Below are 13,099 nucleotides of genomic sequence, written 5' to 3' on the forward strand. Positions count from 1 at the left end.
CTCAATGTCGATTGTTCGCTGCATCCATCTTCATTCGTCCGTTTGAGGATGACGATCTTGGCAGAGAGATTACGTCCCGTCCGGGACTTAACTCCGGTCCGGGCATTATTACTCGCCGAACCACGCGTAAGGATGCTTGTTGGCAATCTGAGCCGGACTCAGTGGCCCAAACTGGCCGTACTGGGCGGTTGGAAATTGTATGTGCGCCGGCAACGGATGCGTGGGCAGTACCTGCAACGGAAAAGACGGGAATCGCTCAGTGCTGGTCGTGCTGTCGTGTTTGGGCGCGTACGGCGAGCTAGTGCTTAGCGGTGTGTTCCGCACCTGCCGGCTGGACGCATTGTGGGCTGGCGGCGGTACGACACGGTTGTACGCCGTCTGGTAGGGCGCTGCCTGGGACACGAATACCGCCGATCGGCGGTACATATCGCCCTGGGCGTAAATGTCCGGCTGCTGTTGGGCCTGGTGTTGCTGATGCTGCTGCAGGATCGCTCCCGGTGAGCTGCCCAGTGGAGTGTTGGCGCTCGGCTGATGTTGCCTGTAGACGGCAGCCGTTGGTGGACCCCACGATGTTGCTCCGGTTGGTGTGCTCTTGGCGTGAGCATGGGGTGGGGGAGCATGTCCAAGCGCACCACCACCGCTACAGCCTCCTCCACTACCGCCCTGATGTTGTTGCTGTTGCTGCTGCTGAATGGCTGCGGCGGCTGCGGCTGCTGCTGCCGCTGTTGCCGCTGCCATCGAGGACGATGAAGACGCCGACGACGATGGAATATAGGACGATGATTCGCGCTTGTGTCCACCACCGTTGCCATAATGCGAGGAGGAGGACGACGATCCCATCGTGGGTGGTGCCCACGAGGAACGTTTGTCCACATGCTGCTGTTGCGAAGGATACTCGTACGCAACAAACTCGCTCGGTTCCTGTTTCGGAACGTGCAGCGGCTGTTGGCCACCGCTGCTGCTGCTGCTACTACCCGACGAAGGTAGTAGCAGACATTCGTTCTGTGCCATCGCTAGAAGACGTTTCTTCTGCGACTGTCCTACATGCTGTTCGTATTTTATCGCTGTAGAAACAATGAAAAGGGAAAATTCATTTGATTAGACAAAAGTGGAAGTAAACAATTTTAAATCAGCCACTTACGTTGATGCTTTGGACTACGACGCTCTCCTTCGCCATCGCTGTCCCCAACCGTAACGCAAGCTGTGGCGGTTGATGTCACGGCAGCCGATTTTCGCTGCCGACCACTGCTCGATCCAGCACTACAAGATACACCGTTTCCACCGTTGCTGCTTCCACCGCTGATCACACTCATATGCTGCTGTTGTGGCGGATACTGTTGATACGGTTGTTGTTGATGACCTGAGCTGTGGGCAACGGTCGACGAAGAAGAGGACGTCTTGATGCCACCGCTGCAACCATTACCACCTCCGCGACACGACGACGACGACGAAGACGACTGATGTGTGCCACGTGTACACGACGCCTGATTCGAGCCGGTGTGCGAACTCTTGGAGGAAGAGCTGTTATTGTGCTTCACCTCCGGCGATTCGTCCTCACTGTCCGAGATCGTAATCACAGCCGTCGGGGACGGTGTGTCGTGGATCGTGATGGTTTGCTGCTTGCTGCTTCCGCCACTGTAGCTTCCGCCATGCCCGTGGTGACCACCACCGTGATGTCCACTGTTGTGATGACCGTGGCTATGGCCGTGGTGTATATGTCCACTACTACCATGATGATGATGGCCACTACCACTGTGGTGAATATTTCCACCCATCACTACAGACGAACCGCCGCTTCCACCATACGACGAGGTGGACGAAGACGAATGATGCAGATTGCCCGCACCACTACCACTGTTACCTCCTCCGCTGATCGGTCCCGCAGAATCAACCGGCTGGTAGTGTTGCTGCTGATGGTGATGGCTGTGGTGACCACTGCCGCTACTTCCACTCGCTAGCTGCGGTTGTGGCTGCTGCGAATGATGATGATGATGGTGATGCTGTGGTGCCGGAACTTGAGCCTGTGCCTGTGCCTGCTGTACCGGCGGTGCTTGCATCTGCTGACTGCCACCAGTGCTTGGGACTTGCGACGACTGCTGCTGCTGCTGTTGCTGCTGGTAGAACGAGGACGTCGACGAGGAGGATGAGGCGACGGTGCTGCTGCTAGCTCCAGCACCAGTACCGCTGCTCGTACCATTGTCATGATACTGCGGACACATGTGACTCCGGTTGTACCGCTGGTGGGGTGGAGTGTTCTCCTTGACACGCTTTTTGACCGGCGACAATTGGTTGTTTTCCTTTTTGTCGTGCCGGGAAACGCTGGAATATTTACGAACACTAAACAATATCACAAAAAACTCTCTAGATGCGTGTGTTTGGGGAGAAAAAAAGTTAGCCTTTCTATATGAGATACTTACACCAGATGATGCACGGGTGACTCTTTCTTCGGCTCGTGATGGCTCGTTTGGATGTTGAGGTGCGGGTTCGGGTAGATTCCTTCAAGCTTCAGGAACGGTGCCGAATCAACGATCAGCGAGTGAGCTGGACCCGGTTGCTGCGACCACGAAGGAACGATTGCGACCTGCCGACCCGACTGTGGCCATGCGACGTTCGGTTGCACTGCGTTTGTGAGCAGCATCCGTTGGCCGGACGATGGTTCCACCATCGACACGGGTACGGGCACGTTCACGTACTGCTGCGGAGGTACCTGTAATGGCGGTTGCATCGAGGTACCACCAACAACAACGTGCTTGGTCGGGCTTGGCATCGTCTGATAGCCCGGCGGACACAGAATACTCGACACCAACTGATGCGGAAACGCATCCGGACGTGCATTACTGTACTGGCGTCCCACATTACGGCCGCCATAGATCTGGTACAGATGGTTGTCGTAGGTCGGTGCCCGTTCGCGTACAATCCGCTGCACCTGATTGTTGAATGTGATCGTCATGTTCTCGGTGGTATTCGGCACAAAGTTTGTCACTAGCGTTGCCGTCGTTGGTTGCACACTCAGATTGTAACTGAAATAAGCAGATGAATTCCATCAATTGTGTTCTTCCTCGAGGAAAAGCTTCAATCTAAAACTTACGTGTGAATCATCGAGTCCGTACGCCGACAAACCTCCATCATCTGCACTGAAGCCTTCACGTTGTTACAGTGCGCATAATCGACCAGATGTGCCAACGTCGCGAACGAATGATTTAACGCCTCGCCGGGAGTGATACGACGTTCCTGATCGATCGTAAGCATCCTCTTCAGCAGATCAATAAATTCCCGACGATCCGTCTTCTCGGCCAACAGCTGTCCACCCTCGATATCGGTCGGCACATTCACCTGCCCAATATCATCCAAACAGTTGAAGATGTACTTTCGGGCCTCTTTGCTCTTGTTGTTCGTTTCCGCTTCGTGTTCCTCGGGTGTTTTCAACCGCCAGAACGGATACGTCGAGTCGACATCACGGTAGAAGAACTTTGCCGTCTTGCTGGCACTATTTAGCATGTGCTCAGTCGGTAGACCCTGTGTCTGCGATATGTACCTGTCGTGTGGTGTAAAGCGAACAAAGTTAAAGTAGTGATTGACTTCGAAATGAAAAAGACGACAAAATATTCTTTCATGCGTACCTGATTTGATCATACTCAGATGACCCGGGATACAAGGGCCAACCCAGGAACAGTTCCGCCACCACACAGCCGAGCGACCACATGTCGATCGCCTCGCAGAACGGCAACCCGAGGATGATTTCCGGTGCGCGATAGTAGCGGGACTGCAGGTACGTATTGCACACCGTTTTGCTCACGTGCGACGCCGACCCGAAATCGATCACCTTCACGCTGTGCAAACGAAAAAGAGAAAACGGAATACATTAATAGATAAGTAGTAGATTAAATTTCCAACAAGCAAGACGGCCACGATTCCATCTACTTACCGGTACGGTTGTCGGTTAGGATCCACCAACATGATGTTCTCCGGCTTCAAGTCAGCGTGGATCAGTCCCAACTGCTTCAGCTTCAACAGGGCCGTCAAAACCTGATTAGAAATAGAGAAGATGAAAAAGTATGTAGTAAAAAGATACTAAACATTGATAAACTGTATAAAACAAAATTATTCTATTTATTCGGAAGCTCCAAATATGACTCATCCCGTAGAACTCTTTTCAAGGAACAAACACCAATATCATTGGAACGCGGTCGAGAATCTTGGAAACCAATTTGTCCTTATACGATGGAGATTAAGAACGGTGCCAAAAAAGTAGACGAACAATGCTACTTTGGGGCGGTTTATGAGTGTTTTAAATTTTACAACCCATCTTTTATTAGCCGTCCCGTTGTTTCGCTGCTATCGTGACACGAGAAGAACCGGCAGCGAAACATAAAAAGTGCACAACAATGACCCACGAACAAAACATCCATGCTGTCCACGGGACCTTGGGACACACCGTACTAGAAGAGAGACCAGACGCCAAAGGGTCTGCCCGTTCGGTCTAGCTTAGTCGGAGCCAACACAGCGAGCATCCTAATCGCATCATACCATGTCCCCCTCGCATGTCTGCACACAAAAGTTGCAAACTTTCCACAAAATCCACGATGCTGCATATCTCGGCGTTGCATGTATGCGTCGGGGGCCACCATCAGGGTAACAACTGCTGTACACATTACGAGCGCCAGAGAGTGAAGAATATGCGTTGGCTTCGTAACGCGCATTGGTTATGGTGGCGATGCAGCGTACCCCAGTCAAGATAAAGTGAGATCTAGACGATATCCGAGGGGTAGGGATAAAGCCCGACTACTGGATACACGATACGCCATCCCTAGACCCTTAAAAGCATTATTGGCAAACCGTCAAACTTCCAAATGCAAACGATCGAAAACTTCCACCAGCCAGCCCGGGATTAGATTAAGTATTCATGTTGCTAAAACTATGATGGCCCTTCCTTTATGGTTTGCTGTTTCCATCAGCCTTTTGTTGCCGGTTTTCAGCCACCGATACGCATCGTCGATGAACGCCGCCGCTCCCCCGCCCAACGGTGTGCCTTATTCAGAAGCGTAATGAGAGCGCGGCACACAAGAAAACAAAAGTTTCATCTACTAATTTATGCAATTTACGGTATTCAAATGTTCCCCGTCCCCCCCACTTGCTTTCGGAGTACCACGACGAACGCTAGAAGCGTGTACGATCTCACTTTTTTCCAATTTGAAACACGTCAGCGCCTCCATCATCAATTGCTGCTATTCGGCAGCCTATACACCAATGGCCAAGCCCATTATCTTCTCCCGTGGTTATTGTTGGAGTATTGTCGTCATCATCAAGCATCATATCGCGGCAGCATCATTAACACCGTCGGAGTCGTCGTCATTGGATGAAGTTATCAGAGCCATTGAAGGAATATGCTTCTCCTAATGTTAGTCAAATGACCGTATGGCTCAATGGTCTGCTTCTGCTGCTAACAGCAACACAGAGCACCGTTTTGCATACAGACCATTCTGAATTATTTACTTCCATCTCTCGGTGACATCTGGTGACAGCAAATGGGGGGGGATGTTCTCATGCAGAACATCCCCGAATCGGATACATTTCACCACGAAAGAGAGATTCAACATGGTAAAATCGAAACGAAAGCTCCCCTAATGCTGTGGGTTTACAAGCCTCGACTCGATTGCAGCCAGCTAACTGTAACGCACTCGTGCAATTACGCCATAAATTCAATTAATCGTGTGCGGTTGGATGCATATGATTTAAATAAAAATAACGCGATCCCCACGTTACTGCCTCTGCTGGTTGCGCGTTGTAACACACAGGCTTCACCCTCGACTTCTTTTTTTTTTCTTCTCACAAACCAACGCACAATTAAGTTGAGGTTGAAACAGATTTAACAGCAGTGTTAAGCATAGCATACATTTTGCAGCAACAACTTTCTACCGAGTGCATTGTTTCGGTGGAATTTAATCCCCATACACTATAGCTACGGCGGCAGTCGGCAGCACTAGTTTCATTTATATATTTTCCAACCAGAGGCTTGAAAAGTGTCTCGCCAATATTCATAATGAAATGCTTCATGCAAAAAATGGCTCCATTTCACCCCCAACACATCCCACTACAAAGTATCGGTACAAAAGCACCAACTTATGTCACAACAGCACGTGTTCCCTATATTCCGTGCCAATAGCAGCCTTCATCACCTTCCGAAACCAACCGAACACAGCCCAAAAACAGAAGCAGCCCGTCCTTACATGGCGTAAGAGTACCAGGGCTGTATACATGACAACGGTGCCCTCTTTTCCCATTCGCAAGATGAATGGCCATTCGAGAATCTCGTTACACCATGTAAGGAAGCTGAGGCGCGCACGCGGAGTGTCTCGCATTAACGATGACACAACAAACCCCCCCCGCGTGATACACGGATTCGTCCGAACCTGTCATATGCGCAATAATACCCGAGAGATTTGTTCTCCAAAAAAACCAAGAAAAAACAAAGCAAGACTTTACGGGGATAGTCCAAGTCCAAAACCGACAACCCACAGGGCAGAATACGGATGAACGTGTGGACATTAAATGCAGCACCGAGATAGAGGAAATCCCTCAACTCGGCAACGGTTTAGGTTATCTCTGCTACCACATCGCAAAAGCTTCTCAGTCAAAGTGAGCGAGCGAGTTACACTACACGGCCAGAATTAAAAGTAGAATGTAATGATAATTGCAAGATGCTCCCGCTGGATAGCTGGGTATGTGTGTAGGACGTAAATTGATGATGATTACGCTTATCTATCATGTGGAGTGAATGATGGGAATTCTCCTCCCATCGAGCGAGAGCCTTCTTTCAGTTTCGCCGACAGGAGACTTCAAAGCAGATGCACAGCACGAACTGCACCAGCAATATAGAATAGACTGGGCAGAAACTCCCAGGCCAACCTAAAGCCGGTACTGAAACTGTAACGGCAAATATATATGTCAATTAAACTTGGGCGACATTATCAACCCACAGACAGCTTCTGGCCGATAGGCTAGAGGACTCCGACTTCCAGACTCCTGTCATAATCTCGGGCAACACATTGATGTAAAGAGTACAGGGGGGAAAAAAACCTGTCTCCTGTGTGATACACACAGATTGATTTGTATTCATAATATCACCGTCGATGGACTGATTCCAGCATCTTCTCAACCTTTCATACATACAGCGCACCCCAGTAGTGTAGCTCCCGAAATCCCGTTAGCAATCAACAATCGGGTTGCCCTCATCGACAGCACTTTTTACTGCCTTTATTGGGTCACACAGACACTCCAAACCCGACCACCATCTACAAAACTGAAGGCTGCTGAATCCCCATACTCGTGCGTGCGTTTTCTCACTGCTCGAAGAAGCCAGTCACACCACAATCAAAAGCTATTGCCATGAGTTAAGATCTTGCGGTTCGCGGTCACCCTTTGTGATCGGGAGAGGTTGCAGAACTCGTGACCACAGCTGAAAGAGGTCTAACACAGACCGGACGACGAAAAAAAACCGAACTTCGAGTGGAACCAACATTCAAACCGGCACCACCAGTGACACCGAACAGGCAAACGCAGAGGACCGAACAGATTATTTCTTCCTTCACAAAATGAGAAACAGAAGAAAAAAATCTACACACATCGAAACGTATGCAAATTTCTCCGCCTCGAGGTAAAGAAAGATGAACCGAGAAGAATTGGTGGTTGTTATTTCCCCCAAACAGGGGGCTAGATTTGTCGGTGGAACTCGTACAAGAAATCACACGGTAGTACAGGGCATATCGAGCTGGTGCTGGTTGAAACGGTTGAATGGAAATTGGGCGAAAAGACATGTCGTCCTACATCTTATGATTCGCAGATCGACGTGGGCAAAGATCAAGAGAGCTACGTGCTCCAAGGAAAGAGAAGGAGACCGCTTCCTAAATGGTAATCAACAGCGCGCCTTGATCGACAACAAACGATCACTTTCATGCAAAAGAAAATTCGATACAGAGTGGTCACGTTTGCATTACACACGCCGCTCTCTAGGTTTCGTATTACTGTACGCGTTTCGGGTGATGTGTTTTAGTATGCACAATAACAAATATATAAAACATAGCATCTCCACGGCATATAAAGAACAGAAGGATTTTGAAAACATTGATAATCACTCTCTTGCAGTCAACTTATTATTCGACGTGCGTTGAAGAAACGTCGGGGGCAAGCAGCTCCGGATCTGTTGAAGCCTGTTGAAACATGCACCAGAGATGATGATGCTTCACCACGCCAAATAAATCTTTGATCGTAATCGCGAAACAACCGGCCGAAAGGGAAGTCACAATAACTAAATGAAAAAATAACTCCGAATGATTGCCTCAAGAAAACAAAATATCCCTTCCAATATTCCCAACCCATTCGGGACAGATATGTCTTAAAAAAATTAATGTTCACTCGCCAAACAGGTTCACGTCTGCGAGTCGGCGAATTCGTACGAGTCAACAAACACCACCACCACCGCCACCATCAGCCCAAATCAACATAGGGCGTTTGTTTTTATTTGCATCGGACCAAGAAGATGCCAACAAAATGCATTTGTACAGTGTTGGACAAAATAGTACAGTCAGTTAAGGAATTATTAGATTTTTTTTTTATTGGAAGGTGCTCCTCCCAACATCAGTAAGTTATATTATTTCCTCCAGAAATTCGTGAAGTTTGTCAAAACAGACACGGACACTGTTGATGAGTTGAAAATATTCTTCTCAACAGTAAATCGTTACTATCTTACCCGACACTGTATGCACACGCCCAACCAGATGGGCCTAAAGAGACCCTCATTTCTTTCTTTCATCTTCAACATGCATGTCCACAGGAAGCAAGAGGCGCCGAACATTGCCTCCGAACAATACAATCTTCCCTTCTCTTGCTGCACACACTTTTCGCCAAAGCAACAAATTGAGGTCGAATTTGCAAACCACTCTCGAACGGTCTTCCATTCTTCGGGAGGGTTCAAATTTGAGCGATTCTTTTAATATTCCCTCTGCCCTAATCTGCATCCCGTAGCATCCCTCATTTCCATTCCCCATTTATTACCGGGCATCCTTTTCCGTCCAGTTATTTTTTTTTTTTTGCTTTTGGCATCTGAGACCGGGACACAAAACAAAGGAGCTCTCATTAGGCGACAGTCACAAGGCTTCTCTAACATCACAGGAAGCCTTTTTTTGGGCGAGACCACCCTTTGCCGTTTCTCTTTATGATCCGGATAAGCACAGTTAACTAGACAAAAAATATCCTGTTGGATAAATGAGTGACGTTCGATACAGCGATTAATTAAACCGAACAGGAAATTGAATTTAAGGGCAAAGTAGACGATCTAGTAAAATTGAACGATCTCTCAAGAAAATTGATATAAAGGTTACTCTTTTCCCATCGAAACCACAGACCTCTTCTGGACCATTTCGAGGTTAGTGAAGATAAAACAAACCACAGACATATTCGTTATCGACGTACACATTCCTGCAAGCCAAGATGCTGGGTTGTAAAAACCACAACAAAATACAAAGTCACCCGATAAAAAAAAGAAGATTACAACTCTTTCCACTTTATGACCCAGCAAGCAGGAGTTGAAAGTCGCCCACACAAGGTACTTAAATCGAGCTGCCGCTGTTTTTTTTACGATCCATGTGTTAACAATGTGCAAACAAAATAAAATCAAGAATTATGTGGTGGACCAATACCTGTTGCAGGATGGGCCTGATGTACTTCAGCGGTAGCGGCGAAAATTTGTTCTGCTTGAGGAAGTCGTACAGGTTCTGTTCCAGCATCTCGAACACCAGACAGGTGTGGTTCTTGTGCTGGAAGCACTCGAACGCTCGCACAAAGTTGAACTCGTCCGCATTCTCCTGGCTGAGGCGGCTCAGGATCGACACCTCGATCTGGCCCTGGCGCGCATAGGACGGATGGTTCTTGAGGATCTTGATCGCGACGATGTCGCTTGTGCCCTTCTTCCAGCATTTCACCACCTGCCCGAACGTACCGCGGCCGAGGAATTCTAGGACCTGTTGGGAAGAAGAATGCAAAAATCGATATTAATTTTATGAAAAGTTTGGCAATTAAAGGTACATTGAGATTTCGTACGTTCTTCAAGGAGAAAACTTTTTGGATGATGAAGCTCCCAAAAAGGGCAAGGATCTCTCGCCACTCGAATAACAGTACATGATGATAAGCAAGTATGGTAAGGTCACATGTTACACGCTCTTCAGACCACAAACAGAAACCCCTCTTTCGGCTGTCCGGTCACCAGCAGTAGCCATTTTTTGTGTACCGAACCACAAACGCACGCACGTCGAACCCCCGAAGCAGAGAAGGCCATTAATTTTCCCGATTTTGCCTAAACTGGTGCGCGCAACCGGTTCTGTTCTTGCAATAATTCGCTCCACACCATTTGACGGTGCCCTCCCGAGCAAGGGCGGGGAAGAAGGCCATAAAATTCGCTTCAGCAGCACCCCTTCGGGTGGTAGGCTCCCTCGGGCGGCCAGATGAAATTGTGAAAGTAGCGAATAATCGAAAAACAAAATCAAATCGGCTGTGTGTGTGTGTGTGAGTATGTTTGAAGGTAGAGAAATATAAAAGTTGCCGGAGACCGCGAAACACACCGCGCGCGACCGTATAAAAACAAAAAACCCCCCACGAAAGAAGTGCATGCAACATATAAACATACCAAAATGGTAAAACACGTTTTTGCGCTTGGTGCTGGGTACTGCGCTGGGTGCTCTACAGCGGTCACGAATAAAGGCGGCGGAGAGGTGAGGTAAATGTTCTTCTTTTTTTGGGGGGCCAAAATAAAGCGAAATAAGCGCGAACCAACACCGTTTCGGGCTCTGGGGGCTAGAGAGAGGGAGGAGGATCGTATTTTGAGGTCACGTTTAATGACTGAGGATTTTTTTCTCTTTTTTGGTCGGTTTTTGTATTTGTATATTCTGTTCGGTCGATGATGTTGTTTTGAACGCGTGGTTTCCTTAATTTTATCGGTAGAGATTTTGTTTTTCTTCTTCGATGTTCGCTAGCAAAGAAACAAGAACAAGACATTTGCCCGGCAAGAGGTGGCAAAAGGGGGAAAAAAAGGTCTAAGAACGTTTCAACGCTTCGCCTCTGTCGCTTGCTTCCGAAGAAACCGGTGTCCGGTGAGTGTACAATGCCCCAGAGCGTTCGTTTATTGGGGGAAACCAGCAGCAGAACTTAACTGGTTCCGGTCCCAAGCGGAGGCCAACCAAAAGCCGATTAATTCATATCTATTTGTTTTCCTTTTTTGCATTCCCTTCCCGGTTTTGCAGGCCCACTTCACGCTACCCCTTTGCCCCTATAACTGTTGGTACTGAGGTACTGAGGTGGTGTTTAGTTATGTGCCGTTGTGTGCCGATCGCATTCTCTTTACAAAATTGGACAGCCCAATACCAGTGTCGGTACAACGTTTGCACCTTGCTCTTAATTATGAGCTTTTGAACGAACACAAGAACCAGAAACACCCTCAGAGATCGACCGTCAGCCCCAGAGAGAGAGAGAGAGAGAGAGAGAGAGAGAGAGAGAGAGAGAGAGAGAGAGAGAGAGAGAGAGAGAGAGAGAGAGAGAGAGAGAGAGAGAGAGAGAGAGAGAGAGAGAGAGAGCACAATAAATTAAGGCGATTTGGTAAGCATATTTACAGCACAACCGAAACAAAACCACAAAAAAGTATATCTATGCCACACCATACTATGGGAGCTGATATCGCAAGCAGTTTTGTAAGCCGCTTTCAGTGCAAATCGTAAAAATCAGATAGTCATCTTGCGGGTGTGCCTTACGACAAAAAAACACACACACTTCTTGCGTCCATGGTGGACACCGAATTACACCGAAATGCGCAGTAAACGGTGGCGCAGGATTTCACACCATATTGTCCCATAATTCATACCATAATGTTCCTACCGTGGGGTCTTTTTTAGGCCCTTACAGAAGTGTGTGTGTGTGTGTGTGTGTATGTGTTAAATGGCAATGTCTGCAAGGGGTAGTTTTTTTTTGCAAGGTGATTTTGCCTCACTTTCAAGCTTTGCTAACTTGTGTAGCGTTGGAGTAATTTCTAAAAGTGGACCTTAGAATATTCATTTTTAAAGAAAAGATTTTTTGAACATTATTAATGATCCATAAAGATCGCTTTTCGTAAATTCTAGCAACTGTTCAAAAAAAAAAAACCCCCACACAAAACATCTCTCAAACTCTGTCGACACACACACCGAGCAATTCAAGTGTTTTTGGGGGGTGGCAAACCAGTAGAGGCACAGTTGCACCAGAAATTTGGTTCGACTTGCCAGCCAGTTTCGCCATTTCCTACAATGGCATCACAAAACAGTCCCATGCAAGCATTAGATCGAGAGAGGGTGCGCGCACCAGACAATTATCCGGTAGTGCTGTGTACAGTTCACTCCGCCGGACGAACACAAGACACGAGCGAAGCAAAAATGTTCTCTTTTACTCGATTGAAAGCTGACGGTTCGATTTGTAGCCTCCAAGCATTCCGAGATAAGTCCCTAACCTCCATGACGATGTCTGGCCTGACTCTTGGGGCTCGCAGCATGGGCGATATGTTGTGTGGACGGAGGGAGTTGGGTGGGCGTACCATTTTGATTGGTTTGACCAATCTCTCCTGCCCTCACACAAGCACGCACCATCGTGTTCGCAACAATGGAGGCGCATGCTGTTGTTTGTTGACGCAACGTTACCACGGCCCCCCTCTCCCTCGGTGTACCCCACAATCGGCGACCGAGTGCAATTAATGGGGCTTTTGAACCTCGCCATAACCTCCCACATGGACGAAGCGATTTAAAAAGGCAGCTAGCGCTAGAGGTGGAATCAAATCTTTCAAAATGTCAGACGAAGTACACACACACACACACACACACACACACACACACACATTATTAGGACAATTTCGCACATCACTCTCCACTTCTAATAAAAGCTAATTCATAAAATCCCAGTTCGAAAGCATTGAAAGATTCCGGTAGCATTGTGATAGTAATGACCATAGCGTGACTGTTATATCTGATCCAATTTTTTAACAGGATTTGAGTTATGTTTGGTCTGATGTGTAGCTGGATCGACGTAAAAT

General features: G+C 48.0%; 1 protein-coding gene across 3 annotated transcripts in view; it reads right to left on the minus strand.

The window, feature by feature from the left end:
- Positions 1–13,099, minus strand: part of LOC126561391 (homeodomain-interacting protein kinase 1) — a 199,835-nt gene that overhangs the window by 140,611 nt on the left and 46,125 nt on the right. For all 3 annotated transcript variants that reach the window (XM_050217505.1, XM_050217503.1, XM_050217504.1), the window contains 7 exons: positions 9,696–10,016; positions 3,926–4,026; positions 3,621–3,830; positions 3,089–3,535; positions 2,418–3,020; positions 1,142–2,337; positions 93–1,064 (listed from right to left, as the gene is read on the minus strand). In XM_050217505.1, the coding sequence (XP_050073462.1) occupies positions 109–1,064; positions 1,142–2,337; positions 2,418–3,020; positions 3,089–3,535; positions 3,621–3,830; positions 3,926–4,026; positions 9,696–10,016 (3,834 nt within the window). In that variant the 3' untranslated portion in view covers positions 93–108. The remainder of the gene's footprint in view (positions 1–92; positions 1,065–1,141; positions 2,338–2,417; positions 3,021–3,088; positions 3,536–3,620; positions 3,831–3,925; positions 4,027–9,695; positions 10,017–13,099) is intronic.

This window comes from Anopheles maculipalpis, chromosome 3RL (genome assembly GCF_943734695.1).
Source record: "Anopheles maculipalpis chromosome 3RL, idAnoMacuDA_375_x, whole genome shotgun sequence".
NCBI lineage: Eukaryota > Metazoa > Arthropoda > Insecta > Diptera > Culicidae > Anopheles > Anopheles maculipalpis.